This window comes from Furipterus horrens, unplaced genomic scaffold (genome assembly GCF_987537825.1).
Source record: "Furipterus horrens unplaced genomic scaffold, mFurHor1.1.pri manual_scaffold_2, whole genome shotgun sequence".
In the NCBI taxonomy this organism is placed as follows: domain Eukaryota; kingdom Metazoa; phylum Chordata; class Mammalia; order Chiroptera; family Furipteridae; genus Furipterus; species Furipterus horrens.
This window is the reverse complement of record NW_028327172.1, coordinates 96,305,030-96,324,352: the sequence shown is the minus strand read 5'-3', so window position 1 is coordinate 96,324,352 and position 19,323 is coordinate 96,305,030. Positions and strand designations below refer to the sequence as shown.

The following is a 19,323-nucleotide window of genomic DNA, read 5'->3' as shown; positions in this document are numbered from 1 at the left end:
TTCATCATTAACTAATAAATTTCTAATAGTATTTCTGTCAACCTAGGTCTAGTTGGAAAAATATTTAATTGCTATGAGATTTTCATAGCCTTGCATTAAGATAATTATTGCCATGAAGCTAAGTGTCCATCCGTAGACTAATGGATAAAGAAGAGGTGGTACCTATATACAAGGTCTTCCCAGAAAAAGTCCAGCCATTGTTAATACTCATATAATGAGAATAATTTGTGTGACATCAATGTAAACTGGCAGACAAGGAGTGTGGACTGGAATGTGTGCATGTGTGAATAATGACAATTTCACTATACTAGTCAGTGGGGGCAGTAAATCCCATTGAGTGAGCATGTGTACTATGTGGCCATCATGTTCAAAATGACTGAGCAAGTAGAGCAACAAATCTGCATCAAATGTTGCATTAAGCTTGAACATTCCACTGAGGAAACTATTTGGATGATTCTGAAGGCCTCAGCTATGGGCAACGGGTGATTGGCAGCTTCATCATGACAATGCACCCAATCATACATCGAATCTCCTGCAGAGTTTTTGGTAAAATATCAAATCACCCAGGTGACTCAGTGCCCCCACAACCTCGATATGGCAACCTGGGACATCTGGCTTTTCCAAAAACTAAAATCACCTTTGAAAAGGAAGAGATTTCAGACAATTGATGAGATTCAGGAAAATACAATGGAACAGCTGATGGCAACTGAGAGAACTGTATGAGATCCCAAGGTGCCTGCTTTAAAGGGAACTAGGGTGTCATTGTCCTATGTACAATGTTTCTTATATCTTGTAGCTCCTTCAATAAATGTCTCTTTTTTATATGACATGGCTGGACAGACCTCTTACAATGGAATATTATGCAGTCATAAAAAAGAATGCAATCTTGCCATTTGAGACAACATTGATGGATCTAAATGATATTATGCTAAGTGAAATAAGCCAGAGACAGACAAACACCATGTGATTTCACTTATATGAGGACTCTATTAAAAAAAATAAAGGAACAAACAAAACAGAATTAAAGATTGACATGAAAATGCATGCATTAGTGCTAAATTTTAATAAGTCCCTTACTGTCATCTTTTGTAAAACTCGTGTGAACACAATATAAACTTTTTAGTCTGACAGATTAAAAGAAGAAACCTAGGCACCCTGTGTTTTGATGACGTTGGGCCCTTTTTTTCTGCCTTCAGATTTCAAATGTATGGAAGCTCTGGGCATGGAATCAGGAGAGATTCATTCTGACCACATCACAGCTTCTTCCCAGTATAGCACCAACTGGTCCTCAGAACGTTCCCGTCTGAACTACCCTGAGAATGGGTGGACCCCTGGAGAAGATTCCTACCGAGAGTGGATACAGGTATGTCGTGTGAGACCAGATGCATTCAGAGTGTAAGATGATTTGGGTCATCTAGAAAGGTTTTTGGAAAAAAAAAAAACAGTGCCTGCCAAATGCCTTCAAATGAAAAAAGAAGGTCAGTGGGCAGCAGGCACTCTGTTACATCATCGTGTCATGTTGGCACACCATCAGAGAAAAGCAGGCCCAGGTGATATCTCTGAAAATCCACATGTCTTCTCAGATACTTATATACGACTCCTCAGAATTTGAGCACAGATGTCTCACTTTGGCAACAGAGAAAGATCTAATTTTTCCCAACAACTGTTGTCGTTGTCGGCAGCCGTCCGTCTCGAGAGACGATGGTGTAGCTTCTTAAGAGTCTATCTGCACCGCCGAGAATGGTTGTGCAGTCCAACTCAGGAGTGACACGGTATCTGTCTCCTCCCGTGTTGAATCGACATCTTGCGATGACGCTGGAGTGTCCTCTCCAGTGAAGCTGAAGCTACAGAGCCTGGGAAGGGTGATATGGAGGGTCTGCTGTTGCCCATGCAGCAGACCCCCCCTCTCTTCGCAGCTGAAGGATCCAAGGGAAAGACGGAGTCAATACAGCTTGGCTTCAGGTGCGCCGCAGGAGTTGCCGGTGTTGACTACAACGTCAAACCGCCTTAGGGACTCCGGCTCCGGATTTTCTGTCGGGGTTTACTCCCTTAGCCTTTCCCCTGAAGAGGTATGCCGCAAGGCAGCGGAGGTTTTTTGGAGTCAGAGTTTTCCTTCTCTGATGTGCCCTGACTGGAAGATCGAACCAGCGACACTTAGCTCGCAGGCCGACGCTCAATCCACTGAGCCAAACCAGCCAGGGTATCCCAACAACTACACATTTTTTTATTAATATGCTCTCTACTTCAACAGACATTTCCTTGATGAAATATATTAAACCTACTTATGAAGTTTTATTGAACAATTGTTTCCAAGTATAGAGTTTTTTAATTTGTTTATTCTGGTAGAAGAAGGGAAGAGATGGATTGAGGTTTACTTTTTCATACAGGCCAGTATAGCCACGCCCAGGAGGTGGTTTATTTGAGGGCACTGGTCCCTGTGGATTGTGTTTACATATACATGTATGAAATGCACATATTTGTATTCTTATTAGTGAAATTGTTTTTGTTTTCCTCTCTTTGCTCTGGCATTTCCTTGTCTGACATGACCCTTATATTCCCCACAGACTCTTCTCCCCCTACCAATACCCCCACCCCACACCCATCTCTGGATTTAATTCTAACACCACTCCCAATCCTCAACTTGCTCAGTTTTGATGTCTGGATACTCCCACCCAAGGCCTGATGCTTGCATTCTTGACTTTTTCACCCATTGTCAAATGAAACGCACATATCAGTTGAGTGCGCAAATTATACAAAATTATTTGCGGCAGTTACAGGCTTCCTTTTGAGAGAGTAGTCAGAGCCTGTCTTATATTTATTTTTTTAAAAATATGCTTTATTGTTTATGCTATTACAGTCATCCCAATTTCTTTTCCCTTTGTACCCCTCCACCCAGTGACCCCCCTCAGTCCATGCCCATTGGTTGTGCATATAGTTCTTCTCAACATCTTCCTATCTACTCTACTCCCTCCTACTATGCTTCTTAATTCCTGTACCATCTCCCTCCCTTTCCCTCCTTCCCCCTCCCCACTGACCTCCTCCCTAAATGTTCCCCATACCTATAATTCTTTTCCAACGCTCATTGCCTACTTAGTCTACCTTAGTTTCAATTCCCTAGCTTCTGTTGTTGGTTGTTGTGATGCAGTTTTCATTTTAATGTTCATAGTTTTGATCCTCTTTCTCCTAAATAAGCCCCTTTAACATTTCATATAATAGTGGTTTGGATCTGATGAACTCCTTCAGTTTTACTTTGTCCTGGAAGCATTTTCTCTGCCCTTCTATTCTGAATGACAGCTTCACTGGATAGAGTAATCATGGTTGTAGATTTTTGCTTTTCATTCCTTTGAATATTTCTTGCCAGTCCCTTCTTGCCTTCAGAGTTTCTTTTGAGAAATCAGCTGATAGTCTTATTGGGACCCCTTTGTATGTAATTCTCTTCTTCTCCCTTGCTGCTTTTAAGACTCTCTCTTTATCCTTAATTTTTGACATTTTGATTATAATGTGTCTTGGTGTGGTTCTCCCTGGGTCTAGTTCTTTTGGAACTCTCTGTGCTTCTTGGACCTGTCAGTCTATTTCCTTCCCCAAGTTAAGGAAGTTCTGCTTCATTACTGTTTCACATAATTTTTCAATTTCTAGTTCTTCTTCTTCACCTTCTGGCAACCCTATGATTCAGATGTTGGTTGGCTTATAGCTGTCTGATACATTTCTGAGCCTCTCCTCATTTTCCTCACTTCTTGTTTCCTCTTTCTGCACTGGTTGATTGTTTGTTCCTTCCCTATGTTCCGATTGGTTGATTTGATCCCTGGTTTTCTTTCCCTCACCACTAGTTTTGTATGTGTTTTCATTCATTTCAGCAGGAATAGCCTTCATTCCTTCCATGTCTTGTTTAAGATATGCTGTCAGGTCTGTAAGCATTATTATAACCAAAGCTCTGAGCTGAGCCTCAGAAAGATTTCCTATCTGCTAAGCTGTTAGATGAGATATTTGCTGTCTGGTCAGCTGCATCACCGGGATCTCTATCATGATCTGTGCTATCCTGACTGTTTTGTGTTTACCTATGCTTCCTGGGCAGGGCTGTCACACCTCCTATGCTATCGGGGGCAGAGCCCTGTGCACTTGTCACAACCGGGCAACTCGTCTCACCACGCTGTAGTGTTTTCTGTGGGGGTGGGGGTCCAAGATGGATTCCTGCTGTTCACTCTCCGCTGAGAGACTGGGAACCTCCTCTTCCATCCCCACCCCCTCCGGGCCTCACAGTCCAAGGCAATGGAGGTCTGCATTTCCTGGCTTTGGAATCACAAGCTGATGGGTCTGGTCTGCAGCCGGGGGTGCTCCCCAGGTGCTTCTCTCCTCTCCCTAAATATGGTGTCTCTGCTTACCGCTGTCCTGCGTCCATCGCTGCTGCTGCCGCGGACAGCACAGCTTGAACTCTCCTCCCCGGCTTCGCCCCTCCTACCTGTCTGGACGAGCGCCACTTCTTTATAACTTCATATGTTGGGCTTCCATTTATTTTCTAAAACTTCTGGTTATCTCTGGTTTTGCGGTAGTTGTATTCCTTCTTAGTCGTAGAGGGAGATGGAGCGTGTCAGTCTAGGCCTCCATCTTAGCTGGAAGTCTCCTGTGTTTATTTGCTTCCATGTCCCAGGGAGAGCTGTTGCTCCTACTATGTTGTTAGGGGCGGAGCCTTAGGTATTCATCAGTAACGGGCAACCTGTTCCACCACGTTGTGGTGCTGTATATGGGGGAGGGGTCTGAGAAAAACAATGCCACTTGCCCAGCATTTGCCCCCTTTCCAGGCACTTCTCCCACTTCCAAACCGGACTGGCACCCCTTTAGCTGCTGCCCTGGGCCTCCTTCCCAGAGTGGATGGGTCTGCAGACATTCTAGGACCATGGGGGCCCTTTAAACAAGCAGACTCTGCTGAAATACCGGCAGTTTCTGCCTCCGTCCCAATCCCCACTGGTGTGCACAGTCAAAAGCAATGAGGCTTGATTTTCCCTGGTGCTGGGACAGTGAGCTACGCAGTCTGGTGAGGAGCTGGGAACGCTCCCCATGTGTCCCTCTTGACTTTTTAAAACGTGTAACTGAGCTTTCTGCTGGCCTGCTGCTGTTGCCACTGCTGCCACCACCACACCATGTCCTCTTTGCCCCAGGTCTAGCCCTCCTACCTGTCTGGATGAGTATTTCTTCTTTATATCTTTGTTGTCTGGATTTCCATGCACTGTGATTTTTCTGGAACTTCTGGTTGTTTCTAGTTTTGAGGTAGTTGTATTCCTTCCTAGTTGTGGAGGAAGATGCAGCATGTCTGTCTACGCCTTCATCTTGGCCGGAAGTCGTGATATTCATTGTTAAATATATATAAATGACTTAATCCCAGAGAGAGTTTCTAGGCAAGAAAAAAACCAAGATGATTAATCCCTTACTTTCCACATCTATTGCTGCTTCAGTCTTTTGATAACAAAATACTAGATTTTGTTTTACTTTGGAAAGGTCAATATTAGTTTAACATACACTTTAAGTGAAATGGCCTATTACAGGAAACTGAAGTCATTCTAACTTCTAAATGATAATGCTGAGAAATGTCAAGAGGGTGAGAAAAGATGAGACTTTTGCCTTGAGACTGCTGAATCCAGCTCTATATTATGTCAGAAATGAAATGAATTTGCCTATGTCAAAATATTTCTTGGTAACTTGTTTTTCCACATCCCAAACCAACAGTTTTATGTGATTGACAGATGTGCCTCTAGAGGAAAGCTTACATTTTGCAATGCTAAGCTTGTTTGTATGGTAATGTAGTTCTATTCTTGGTAATGTGGAGAGCTCTCAATAATTTAGGGGCAGTGGTGTTGCAAGGTCTGAAACTATAGTTGCAGCAATTCTTCTGTGTGAGGTCAGTCTTTGGAAACATGAAGACAAAAGGGGGTCTCACAAAGCATTTTTCAACAGGACAAGATTTACATCATTCTTGGGAGTCAGACATAATTTAAGATTGCCCCAGAAGAAAAAATATCTCAAATGTTCCAACTTTTTCATCAAAGCATGTTCAGGAAGGCGAAATAACCAAAACAAGAAGGTTTATTTCTTGCTTATACTACTTTCCACCTCTGGCCAGCTGAGGGCTGCTCTATATTTCCTCACACCAGGATCCACACAGGGGAGCAGCTCTCATCTGAAATGCTGCCTGTCATCAAGGCAGAGGGAGAAAGAGAGTGTGGTAGAAAGTGCTGGCTCTTGAGTTCTCCCAAAAAAGAGCACTTTCACCCACATTTTATTGCCAAAGTATATCCCACAGCCACACTACACTTCTGAGAGCAGAAATTCGATGTGTGCTAGAGGGAAGAGAGCTAGACATAGTTGGCAATTGTGCCTTTCATAGAATAGTTAGCATTTATTGAGTGCTTCCTATGCAACCAGACCTTGCTGAATATTTGACATATTTTTATTTAATCCAGCAATCTGCAAAAGAGATGCAATTATCCTCATTTTAAAAATGAGAACACTGAGGTTCGGAGAAATTAGTAACTGCCTTAGGTCACAATTAGTGACGGGCTTGGAAGCAGGGTCTGTGGGACTCCAGCATCTGCTTCTTCACTTGTTAGTATGCTGCATCTTTATCATTCATTACTGTCCCTATGCATTCAGATGGATCTGGTGAAACATCACTCACCTCCGCTATACTTTCTCCTGCTGAGAAAGGCACACCATGACTTGGGTGCTTACTGCCTCTAAGCCTGGAATGCAGGGCCCTTCTTCCTCCATTCCCCTAGAAGGTGGATGTCAGAGAAGCTTAATGTCTTCTCACCTTGATGTAAAATGAGCTTTTCCTCCTTCTGGAGCTCAGGGGGCTCATTTACATGCTTGTTGTATCTGTGGTGGTGGGAACATCGAACATCCACCCAACACATAATTATGAATAACTTCATGTGTTTCCAGCTTTTCAGAAACTACATGGAAGTTGTTAGCTCTTTGTTTTTTATTGGTTGGATACTTCACAAATTACCGAAGCACAGCATAATTAGGCTGCAGGCACAAGGCACACACCCTGTCATGGGGGCAGAGGCTCACGAACATTTCTCTGTCTTTGCACATCAGTATGAGAATGGCATCTATTTTCTTTTTTAGTTCTTTCACATTTTGCATCAAATATACCCCACAAACATGTTGCTGTAGCAACAAAGACAAACACTTGCATGTGTTAAATTAATAAGGCAATATTGGGAACTGACTTTTCTTCAAGACAGGAACCGTCTTCAGTTCCCATTGTTTTCTTTAGGAAATTACTAAGTGACATAAAAAAACAATGCACTATTAACTGTTGATATGAATGTTCACAATGGTGCTTCCTGTGAGATCTGTAGTCTGCCAGAAAGCTTAAAAACAAGAGGCGGTATAGTGAGAAGGAGCACGAAGGGAAGTCTTGACTCAGAGGTCTGCACATGGTCATATCCTGCTTCAAAGGCCACTTCATATCCTGAGTGGTTGAAACCTCTTAATTGTCAGTGGAAGATCTAATCACATCGTGAAATTTGCCCATTTTTTCCAAAGTATTCCATTCTGTTCTGTGTCCTAGAGCTGCTTATCTTATTATTAATTTAATCTTCTCTTGCTTTTGTTTCTGGTTAAACAATCAAGGATTCAAAGAGGAGACTCAGGCTATCAGTGGTGCTATTAAAAAACCTTGATTTTCAAGCGCATCATTAGAGCCCAAGCCATTAACCTTATTGAAACTGAGTTTCTTTTCCTATAAAATTAAAGTAACATAGCCTTCTGTATTTGAACTCTAGCCATCTATAAATACTATGGATCTCGGAGAAATGCAGTCTCAGTTTGTTTGTTTTTTTCATCTCTGCAAATAAATGTACAACAAGCCTATCTGTTCAGGAGATATGTTCTCTGAGATCCTAAGTGTAGTTATTCACACACAAAGCAGAATTTAATTCATTAATTATTTCAATGTTTTATTAATGATAGTGTTCACCATACTACAAACAGATTTCTCCTTCCAGCTTTAATTAAAGCTCTTGGGAGTGCTTTCCTCAAAACAACTGTGACTCATCCCTGATTAAAATGCCAGGAGACAAGAAGAAAAAAAGGCAAGAGACATCATGCCTGGATGGGATATGAACTTTGTTAATCCAAAGAAATAAAAACAGCACCAGGGACTAATCAATTACCATACCCTCCAGTGACTTTAGACATAGAATTACTTTATAAACCAATTCAAGCTTCACTCTACTCTTCTACAAATTTGAGAGCCTTGGATTTTGTGGGAAAAAAATTTGGTATTTATGCCTTCGCTTATTCCAGAAGAGCAGGTAACAGTTGGCTTCTAAACCACATCCTGCTTGGTTTGGTAAATCAGCCTCATTACGGATTAATCATGCCAAAGGAGGAGCCTTCCAAGATGAGTCTGTAGCTGTTAGAATACATCAGACCCTGACACAAGAGTGCCTTCTCTCTCCAATACACATTCTAGTGCAGATGTTTATGCTGAGGTAGGAGGGAAAGAAAGTTTCAGAAGACAGGAGCTAGTGCTTACCTTGTCAGGAAGCCTGTTTCCATGCTTTCCTTTCACCTCCTATGTATTTCTCTTGCATAATATTTCCACATTTTCTGACTGAAGGACCTTTGAAAGCAGACACCAGTAACAAAAGTCTTTAGTGTGATAAGGAAGTGGACTGATCTGAATCAAAACACACTCACCACAACACACACACACACACACAATCAGTTCTGGTCACTCAGTGGAGTGTCAAAAGAGATTAGGGACCCTCATTAAAGTTCAACATGCAGAACTGGTCAAATCTGAGGCCTTTTGGTTGCTTGATGGATTTTCAAATTAAGGGTAAGAGATGTTTTGTTTTGTTTTGCTTTGCTTTGGTTTTGAATATTTTATTGTTTGTGCTATTACAGTTGTCTCACTTTTTCCTCCTTTGCCCCCCTCCACACAGCCCGCCTCCCACTTCCATAATCAGTCCCCTCATTATTGTCCATGTCCATGAATCGTTCATATATGTTCTTTGACTAGTTCCGTCATCTTCTTTTAATCAGTCCCCACCTCCCCACTTCCTTCTTACAGATGTCAGTCTGTCCCATGTTTCTATGCCTCTGGTTCTATTTTGCTCATTATTTTATTCATCAGATTCCTCTTATAAGTGAACTCATATGGTACGTGCCTTTCACTGACTGGCTTATTTCACTTAGCATAATACTCTTCAGTTCCATCTGTGCTGTCGCAAAAGGTAGGAAGACATGTTCTAATAACAAAACCTAGTTTTTATTATAGCACCTATCCTTTTTAAATACACCTTTGCATACACATCCCATTTTAGTCTTAGAACGTAAATTAAGTAGACCAGAGATTTTTGTTTGCACCTTCATGAGGCCCCGAGAGGTTAAACGATTCACAGAATCCCAACTTGGTGAAGAGATGCAACTTGTGGGAAAAATCAGTCATACACAATTGAAGTGGACTTCCTTCCACAGACTTGGTAGAGGGTCAGGAGTTACGGAGTCATCTGACGGCAGACAGCAGCTGGCAATCACCGCTGTGCTCAATCTGACAAGGCCCAGGGTGCTGCTGGTGTTCACATAGATTTTCAGCCAATGATGTGAAGTAAGCTGTGCAGATAGTCTCATGCCAACTATACAGTCAAAAGCAACAGGACATGTGAGGTCTTAGGGCCTCAAAAGTCACAGAAGAGACTGTCACTCACATAGCCAGGTTCCTAACCCCCAGGCCCACAGTCTCTCCATTAGTCCAGGAGGTCCTCTGAGGTTGACTACTCATAGGGTCCCCCAACATCCATTCAGGGCTGTGAGTTGTTGCTACCAACAACTTCTAAAAGTGGCTCTGTCATGATTCCAAAATTAAATTATCAGTTATGGCTTTCTGAGATTGGAGACAAAAGATAATTTAAAGGCATCAGTTTGATTTCATGAGCTAAGAAGTGACTTACTGGATTTCCTTTAAGTGTCAAATAGAACGAAACAATTCATGAATTCTTGGAGATACTCCCTCTGACATAGTATTATTACATGTTTTTAGCAAATTTTACATCAGAGAACTGAGTGCTGCTGCTTATTCAATTAAAATAACTTATTTCAGATCCTTGTTTTTATCTTTAAAGTGAATTGTCTCCTAAAATTGAAGGAAGAAACTGAAGTAATTTATGTTAAAGCTTTAGGATGTCATTTATTTTAATAAGACTCATATATAATTTTTTTTCTTCTAAACTTCTTGGACAAATCTTTGATTCTCTCATATTAATGTGTTGAGTATGGAATGGGTATCTCCTATGAAGTAGTTTTTTATTTTTCATACAATTGCTAGTTTCCATCAGGTTTATAACCTGTAATGCTATATTCAAAATTGGTTTCATCTGCTAAATTGACTAATCCAGAAAACATATTGAGTCACGTTACCCTGATTGTAAACTCTGTGCTTATAAACCAGACACTGTATATGAATTATCTCATCAGAGCATTAGTAAATTGCTGAAATTGCAATAAAATTATACTTCATAAATGTGTAACTAGAGAACTGACAAAAATAACTCCCTGGGTTACCCAGATTTGGAATGATGTCTGTAAAATATAATATTGGAGGGGTAGGGGAGGAGGTTGATGGGCTGGGTGAAAAAGGTGAAGAAATTAAGCAAAAAGAAAAAGAATCTTATAGACAACAGAATGATGATTGCCAAAGAGAAAGAGGGGTGGAGAAGGTAGGAGAGGCTAAAGGGGGTAAAAATGGTGACAGGAGACTTGACTTGGGGTAGTGAACACACAATACAATATATACATGATAGAATTGTACACTGGAAAACTATATAATTATTAGAAAAAGAAAATATTTATATAATTTTGGAAAATTTAGGGAAAATACACCTGTTCGATTAAATGTTTATTTCCCAGGTGTTCTGTGTGTGTGAGTATGTGTGTGTGTGCATGCACCCATGTGCTGCCACCTGTTTATTGGAACTAATGCTAACATGATATTTTAGCTAGAACATTAATCTGGAAGAGAGATGATTTGCTTTAAAAATTTCCCCAGGTGAATGGTTGGTTGTCTTACCCTTATTCTGTACTGACTTCTACTTCCTGCATAAAATGAATGCTTTGCATCCTACCCTCCCTGCATCACGGGTGTTATCTATTCTATGACTAGCTTTCCACCCAGGAAACCCACATTCCCAGTTCCTGTCTCCTGGGGAGCTTTCCCTAATGCTTTCTCTGTGACCTTGCTTTTTCATATTATAGGAAGTGATTCAAAGAAAAAATATATATAGGAAATGTACATAAGAACAAATTAAATTCATAAGTTTTTTTTTTCCTTTAAGGAGGATATGATTTGGGGAAAACAATGCACATGTAACATAATTATTTAGACATTTATAAATGGTTGTTTGCTCATATAGAAAATACCAAAATGATTTTAACTATTTTAAACAAGTTGACCACTTAATTCAGTTTTGTAAATCAGCCAAATAATCTTACTAATTATACAAGGGTATTTCATGTCAACATACCCTAAAGGAAATGCATGACATTTAAAGAAACCTCTCAGATTTTTATGAGAAGCATCACTGAAAAGACAATATTAAACAAACCACATTTTAGGAAGAATTACACTTTAAAAATAAATTAATTTTTATAGCATGCATGCTCCATTTTGCTTATAGTTTGGGTTTCTTAATGGTTTTTTTTTTTTTTTTTTTTTTTTTTTTAGTGGGAGATTTTAACATACTGCTTTTATTTTTTTAAGTATATTTTATTGATTATATTGTTACAATAGTTCCAGTTTTTTCCCCTTTGCTACCCTCCACCCAGCACCCCACCTCCCCCAGCAATACACCCCCAAATCCATGCCCATGGTTTGTACATACAAGCTCTCCCGCTTCACCCTTTCATATATTCTTCTTCTTTTTTTAATGAATAAATGATTAATTAATTATTTTAATAATAAAAAAATAACAATCCTCCCCTCTCAGATATTAAGACCCTTTATTATCTTATAAAGGACAATGGGCGAAGGTCTCAAGCTCCTCTAGCTGCTTCAAGCTGGACATGGTCGTTGTCCTACCTACCCTTTGGTCCAGAAATCCCTAGTAAGAGTGGGGCTGTGGAGGGGAGAGTGGCCTTTCCACATGGGGAAGGATCGTGCAGACTACAGGTCAGTTGGCTGTCCCAGGACAACGGCATGCTTGGTTTAACAGGCTGGCATCCTTGTTGTATTCTGGGGGCAACAGATTTGGCAAAGGGTTAAAAGACATCATTCACTCCATAACTACTAGATAACAGAAGGCAGGGATTAATTTTTCAATGTCCCACATTAGGGGAAAAAAAAGGGCTTCTTTGGAGGAAGATGTCCCGGGCACATCTCACCTGTCCAAAACCCTTTTGCCCATTATACTTAGTTTGGGCTGAGGGGAATATTTTAGGTTTCCCCCCTCTCAGACCTCTGGGCCCTTTCGGTCCAAGCCATTAGGGGGTTTCTTAATGTTTTATGCCAGTGTCTATTTGTAGCTAACATTTATAGTTGTAGTCTAGAAGAATACTTTCTTTCTAAGATATCTAGAGTAAGAGTAAGACTAACAGCAAATGCAAACATCATTTTGTGTAAATTTCTTATTTTTTACATGTTCAGAGGTTAAGTGATATGCAAGATCACATAGCTAGTTAATGACAGAAGCTTAGTGTCCTTTCTCTTACTTCTTTGCTACTATTTAACTGCAACAATATGTGCAAATGGATTTGGATCCTTTTTGAAGATGATTTTCTGAAGACTATGCAAGAACACTAAAACTGCAGCATAGTTCTACTTAGTTGTTTATTGGTAAATGATGTTTATTAATTTTTTTTTTTTTTTTTTTTTTTTTACTGTGTGGTTGCCTCTCACTCGTGCCCCTAATTGGGGACCTGATGTGCAACCTAGTCATGTGCCCTGACTGGGAATTGAACCAGCGACTCTTGGCTTGCAGGCCGATGCTCAATCCACTGAGCCACGCAGCCAGGGCTATGTTTATTAATTTAAACAGTGACAGCAGAAGCTTGAACTTAAACACATGATTAGACTATGTCAGCAGCAGAGTTTCTCCTCCTGGACAATACTGTCATTTTGAATTATACTTACTTGTTGGTGGCCTGTCCTGTGCATTTTAGGATGTTTAGTAGTATCCCTGGCCTCTACCTATTAGAAGCCAGTAACCCCCCCCACACACACACACAAACACCCACACTCACACAAACGCTCACACTCACACTCACACATGTCTGCATTTTGACAACCAAAAATGTCTCCAGATGTCCTATTGGAGGTAAAATCAACCCCCAGTGAAAACCCCGTGATACCCCAAATTCTAATCAAGTCATTTTTAAATAGTCAGTTTAATCAGCATTTTGGGAGAAAGAGTAACTGGTTGTTTGGCTGGTTTTTGTCCCTTTCCAACTGTTTATCATAGATATTATTTGAATAAAATGGTAGCTCTTTTGTTTTCCAAAAATACAGATTCCTCTGCTTACCTTATGCAGGAAAATAGCCTCATAAACTGCCTTTCTTATTTATCTTAAGGTTTGCTATTTTTAGCTTTTAAAAGTGAACTGTTTTTAGCTAAATAAAAACAGATGTTATTTTAGAATACTGTATGCTTGCATCTCCAAGTACACTGATAAGGATAAAATTAAGAGGAAACACAAGGACAAAAATCACAAGTTATCATTGACAGGATTTAGGAAAAATAAGACTGAAATAAGCTCCTCCAAACCTGTGTTTCACTGCTGTTTGCCTATTTTAGTTTTTCTGAAGTATGGAAATCAAAGGTGGGTTTCTTTTGTTTTTTGTTTTTTTTTTGTAACTTCAAATATAATCAAGAGTAAGGAATTGTGTTTGAAAAGCCTGTCTATTGTTTATTAACGTATCCTTTCATGGGAAAAATACTATTAAGTTTCCAATTCTGTAATCTAAACAACAACACATTAAGAGCTATCAATTATCAACCAGTCTCATATCCATGGACCAATAAAAAGGTAAGGTTGATGGTTTCACATCTGTTTTGGGTGAAAGGCTGTTCCTGTCTGTGGTATTTAAAATTTAAAGAACTTCTGTTATTGTACAATTGGGAATCCTCAGGGAGTAAAATGTTAATGAAATCCATAAGGTGCACAGATTTTATGATAGCAGTTGTAAGAAATTCTTTTGGTGGGGTTTGTTGATTTCTGTCCTGGTGGTAATAACTGTACCTTTACAGAATGCATTAATGGTCACATGTAGGAGCAATGGCTATGTTTATGCAGCGTGTAATGTAACACAAACTCCTAAGCTTTAACTAACTTTTATATTGTAATTTGAAAGCCCCAGAGAAAAAAAATGTGTGTTCTACAGAACCATCAGAACCCGCAGTTAGAAACTTCTCTAGTGCATCCACAGTGACCTCTTCCAAAGGTGAAAAAGGTGTACCCTGGAAATTCTGAAGTCCAGATGTGCACTGGTATTCTGTGCCCTGGTGTATTCCTCATTTAATGCACAATTTGAAAGCTTCACATCAAAATGGCAATTTTTATCACATCGAATGGCAATTTTGGATCTGACCTGAAACACACACACACACACACACACACACACACACACACACACTTATTTCCTTTCACCACTTCATCCCCCATCCTTCAGATTTCATTCAATTCTCTGTTCAGATAGAGAAAAGTAGATTAAATTTAAAATGCCTTATAAATCCCAATAGTAATAAAGTGCATTTTCTTTTATATTTCGAACTACTGAACAGAGTAAGGACTTGAGACTAATTGCATGTTATGACTCAGAATAATCACATATGTATGTGTGCAAGTGGCTTGTGCCATTTTCTTCAGCTCTCACCTCAAGGGGTTAAAAATGCATTTATGGCACTCTTCTAATTGCTTTTCTTCAGAAGAATGAAGTCTTAACTTTACCAAAGTTTTATTCTCTTACAATTATAACACTTTAAAATTATAATTACATTTTCTGGATTTAGCAGAGAAATAAATCAGCTCCTTCATTCTTTTTAGCAAGCCTGAGAGGGCTATTGACAGAATTACTCAGGTGATGATGGGTGATTGGCCCAGATAGTTTCTGAAGTCTTTTCAGGCATTTAAGATTCTGTGATTCTATTAAAAATAAATTTACTCTATCAGCTAGTGCCCTGGGCTTGCCTACATGAAAATATAAATTTGTGATGCATAGCTTGAATTCATTTTAAATACTACTGATAATCATGTGAGGTGGCACATGGCCAAAAAATTTAATTAAAAGAGTTTCTTTCTTTAGATCAAGTAATTGTTTAGGTTGGCTTCACAATGAAACTTACCTTAGGATTTCACACAGAAGCTTCACAAGTGGGCCAGTTTCCCGCAGTTCCTTTGTGCAAGCAACTTGGGTAGTGCAGCCCACCTGGGAGATGAGTTGAGGCCTAGATCCTTCATCTTGCTTGTCTCTCCAATCTCTGAAGGAAATACCTATAATGCCGAGGCATACCCATCATTACAGACTGTTCACACCCTCAAGTCTTCGAGAAGACAAAACCCATGTTTAATTCTGAGCCTGTGATAGGCCATAATTGTAATGCAGAAAACTGAGGGGGAAAGAAGCCCCAGGGACCAAGCTGTATGGAGGAAGTCATCACATTCATCTTCCACCTGGAAGACCTGGTATATTTATTTAGGACTAAAGGTGATACAGCTAGAGTTCACCTCAAAGAGCGAGAAAGACCAAGATCCAGATCTGGGGAGAGGCACAGGCTAATGGCTACCCAGGCCCAAGGAATTGGGTAAAGCCTTCAGCTTGCAGTTCTGGAAATGAAATAGAAATTTTCTAGAGAGAAATATTCATGGTAAAAAAAAAAAGACATTATCAAATCACATGAAATACTGAAGAAAATGTGTTTGATATTTCAAGAGCTACACAGAGTTCATGTGGAGAAAAATAAGGTGTTTTTTTTTTTGAGTTCCCAGTCTTAAAAAAATGAAGATATAACATGCAAAATTTTAGTGGCCTGTGTTTTTAAACATATTTTAAAAATTCAGACTAATCATTGCAACTATTGATCAGCAATATTCTATAGCACATACATTATACTATTTCTGTAGCTTTAACTTATGTTTCTAAATAATATTGCATTCATTTATAAGGATGCTGTTATTTATTTAGAAAGCTCCAACAGTAGATGGAAAGAATTCATTATCTTCGCAACCATTTACAATGTAAAGAAAAATTAGTTAATACATTTATTTAACATAATTATCCCTTTAAATCAACCACTAGTACATAAATGAATTTTATTTATTAAGACAGATATGGGAAGCCTCTTACATGACCTCTATTTGAACATTCCTGTGCCTTTAGGGGAGTAAGACAAAAAGGAAAAGAGGCAGAAATAGGTAATCTGGGGTTCAATTTATATGTGCTGAAATTCATCTCGACTATCAACTCCTATAATACAATAATTTATTCCCTTTAAGAACTTTTTTATTTTCCAGAAGAGTTTACATGAACATCTACTTATCTAGATTTAGACTATCATGGTTTTCACGTAAAATACATCTCAATTAAAACCTTTTTATCAAAAGTAATTTTAAAAGATGAAGAACTAGTTCATTCTACTTCTTTTTTAATGCTGGAAGTTTTATTAAAACCATACAAAGTGCTGTGTTCTCATCCTTTACATCCAAAAGTATAGTGACAATGTGATAGGACTCTTGCTCTGAAAACTTTATTGCTCTGGTTGGATGAAAAGAATGCTTCTGACAGCATTCCCAAATATGCACATACACATACACACAAAAAACTGAGTGTGCCATGTTCACCAGGAAAACATTTCACTTCTTATCACTTCCAAAGTATGTGGCTGAAATAGATGTGCCCACCATATGTTGAGAATGGTTCCAGTGGATAAATGCAATTCACAGCTTCTATTATGTCAGGTACTTTGGCCAATACCAGGGGAGGAATAACAGCACATTGTACCCAGTGTAACCTCTGTGCTTATTCTCCTGTGGTTTAAAGTGGTCTCATGCAGGTCCATTTTTCCCATTGTGCAACCCAGGCTGAAATGCATGAAATTCAAATAGCTAGATTTATTTTCAGGACATAAAAAGAATTTGCAGTTCTGTCTACTGACTGCATTTGGGTGACAAAGCAGCATATCTTAAGAGCACCTGCCTTGTCCCTTTCTTCCAGGAGGAGCATGGAAGCCACTGATGATGTTCATTTTTTACCTCCATCCATGGCGTTGACATCTTTCTAGCTTTTCTCCTGTCACATGCTGGCCTTTGCTCAGTCCAAAACTATAGAGTATCAGTTGTGAATTGTAATTACATATGATTCTCTTAGACAGTAACTTTGCAAATGCTCAATTTCAAGGCTTTCCCTACCTCTTTTATAAGTGATCCTTAGAAAGGAATCAGTATACACTTCCTGGATGACTGGTTAGCTTCCAAAAGGGAAAATGCAGTTGACCAGATATCAAATCTTGAAGTTCATTTTATCTGTTCTCAGCAATAATTGGTATCCCTTCAGAGACTGTTTACACACCATTTCTCATGAGCAGCTGTACCAAGAAAGCCTGTTTTTTCTCTCCCTTTTGTCTCCAGGACAGCGCTCTTTATAACCTTAGGAGAATGGCCGACCTTAATCTCTGTAATCCCATCAACTCCTTGCAGGATTGTTAAAGCCAAGTAGAGGAGTTTTCTTGGACACCTGCACTTCCAGACTCTGCATTAGCACATGAAACTCATTAACATGAGAGGCCTACCTAACTCACTGAGAAATACCTGGGAAATTGGTGTAAAAGGATGCTGTTCAAGTTTATAGGCCAAGAGACTGATTTAGACCATCACCCCATCTGCAAATCTTCAGTTTTCAGACATTCATCCTTGCATTTGTTTTTGAAACCCTGATTTTGGGAGAAGAAGGAAAAATAATAATAAACAAGTCATTTTCTTTGTGCTGGAAAAGACAAATGCTATTTGAGTACAAATGTGTGTTTATCTTGAGTCATTCAGAAATCTCCCCAATACTACAAATAAAATTTTATGGGCAGCATAGAACCATAGCTTTTGCAATGGAAATGTACCTTACCTGAGGTGCTTTTTAATATGTTCTTGGTCTTTTAGATTGAAAAATCCCTTTAAACTGCTGCTAGACTAGAAAGATGTGGTGTCCACAGCTGAAGTCACTGTTGCTCAGTGCAGGGCCAGCTCCAGTGCTTCTTGTGGGGCTGCTTCTCAGAGACCGGGAGACAAAGAAACAGAAAGGTCACAAAAGGACTGAAGTCTGCATTCATTTCATAGCCACACAAAGCTGTCATTCCAACAGCTTACAGAGATCACATATTAAGTAAAACCATGGAAACCTATGGTTAGGCAGTGAAATTTTGGTGTAACTTTTTCAGTACAGGAAGAGTATGGGAATAGTCTAAGATACCAGATACGTAAACATACAATATGTAAACATCCTGAGGATGAACATCATGCTTGCAAATAATTTAGCTCTAAAATAAAAAAGTTGAGAATAGGTTTGAGTGAGGTATTTGAGAGCATGATAGATATAGTGGAAAAAATAAATTAAGTCCTGCTACCCTTTGGGGTAACTTCTGGGAGGAGGGACACTTACTAAGAAGGTTATTTGAGAAATAAATGAAAAAGAATGTTTCACATGGCATAGACCTAGCCAATGAAGTTCATCATTTAGCTGAGTTTAGCTTTAAGCAGTGAAGTTTTCAAAGGTCTGGAAATTTTATGAGTAGTTATAATATTTGCGGTTATAAACAGCAAGATAAGAATAATTACATTCCTCACTATAGAGTATGTTATTTGCCCAAACACTGTAACATTGACTTTAATGCTAGGTATTTGGCTTTTGTTTGGAAGAAAGAAGTTTTAGATCTTTCCAGCAATACTGGACTGACCCAGCATTAAATTTAAATTCAACAAACATTGAGCATCTGCTAAGAATTATTGGCTAGTATGTGGGGCTAGGTGAATTTAAAGTTAAAGAAGACTTTGTCTCTCTTTCAAAGGAGTTATAATCTAGGAACTACAGGCAAAACTACACACACACACACACACACACACTCCAATTACCTAAATGACTAAGAAAAAAAATATTAGACTCACATTCTTATGATGAATGTGTATACGAATGCATTATTATTATCATAATTATGAGAAGAAACTAAATGAGCTAAGCATTGGTATTTTGTTGGAGAGAGGAGGAGACTAGGGCTTGGAATGGTTAATTTACTTGCTTAAGATTGTACAGGTCACCATTTAATGTCAAAGCCTCAGAAGTAG

The 19,323-nt window shown here is 39.2% G+C and overlaps 1 protein-coding gene across 6 annotated transcripts in view; it reads left to right on the top strand.

Annotated features, from left to right (window-relative positions):
- NRP1 (neuropilin 1) overlaps nt 1–19,323 on the top strand; it is a 184,526-nt gene that overhangs the window by 79,092 nt on the left and 86,111 nt on the right. For all 6 annotated transcript variants that reach the window (XM_090266174.1, XM_090266173.1, XM_090266176.1 and 3 more), the window contains exon 6: nt 1,197–1,363. In XM_090266174.1, coding sequence (XP_090122300.1) covers nt 1,197–1,363 — 167 coding nt within the window. The remainder of the gene's footprint in view (nt 1–1,196; nt 1,364–19,323) is intronic.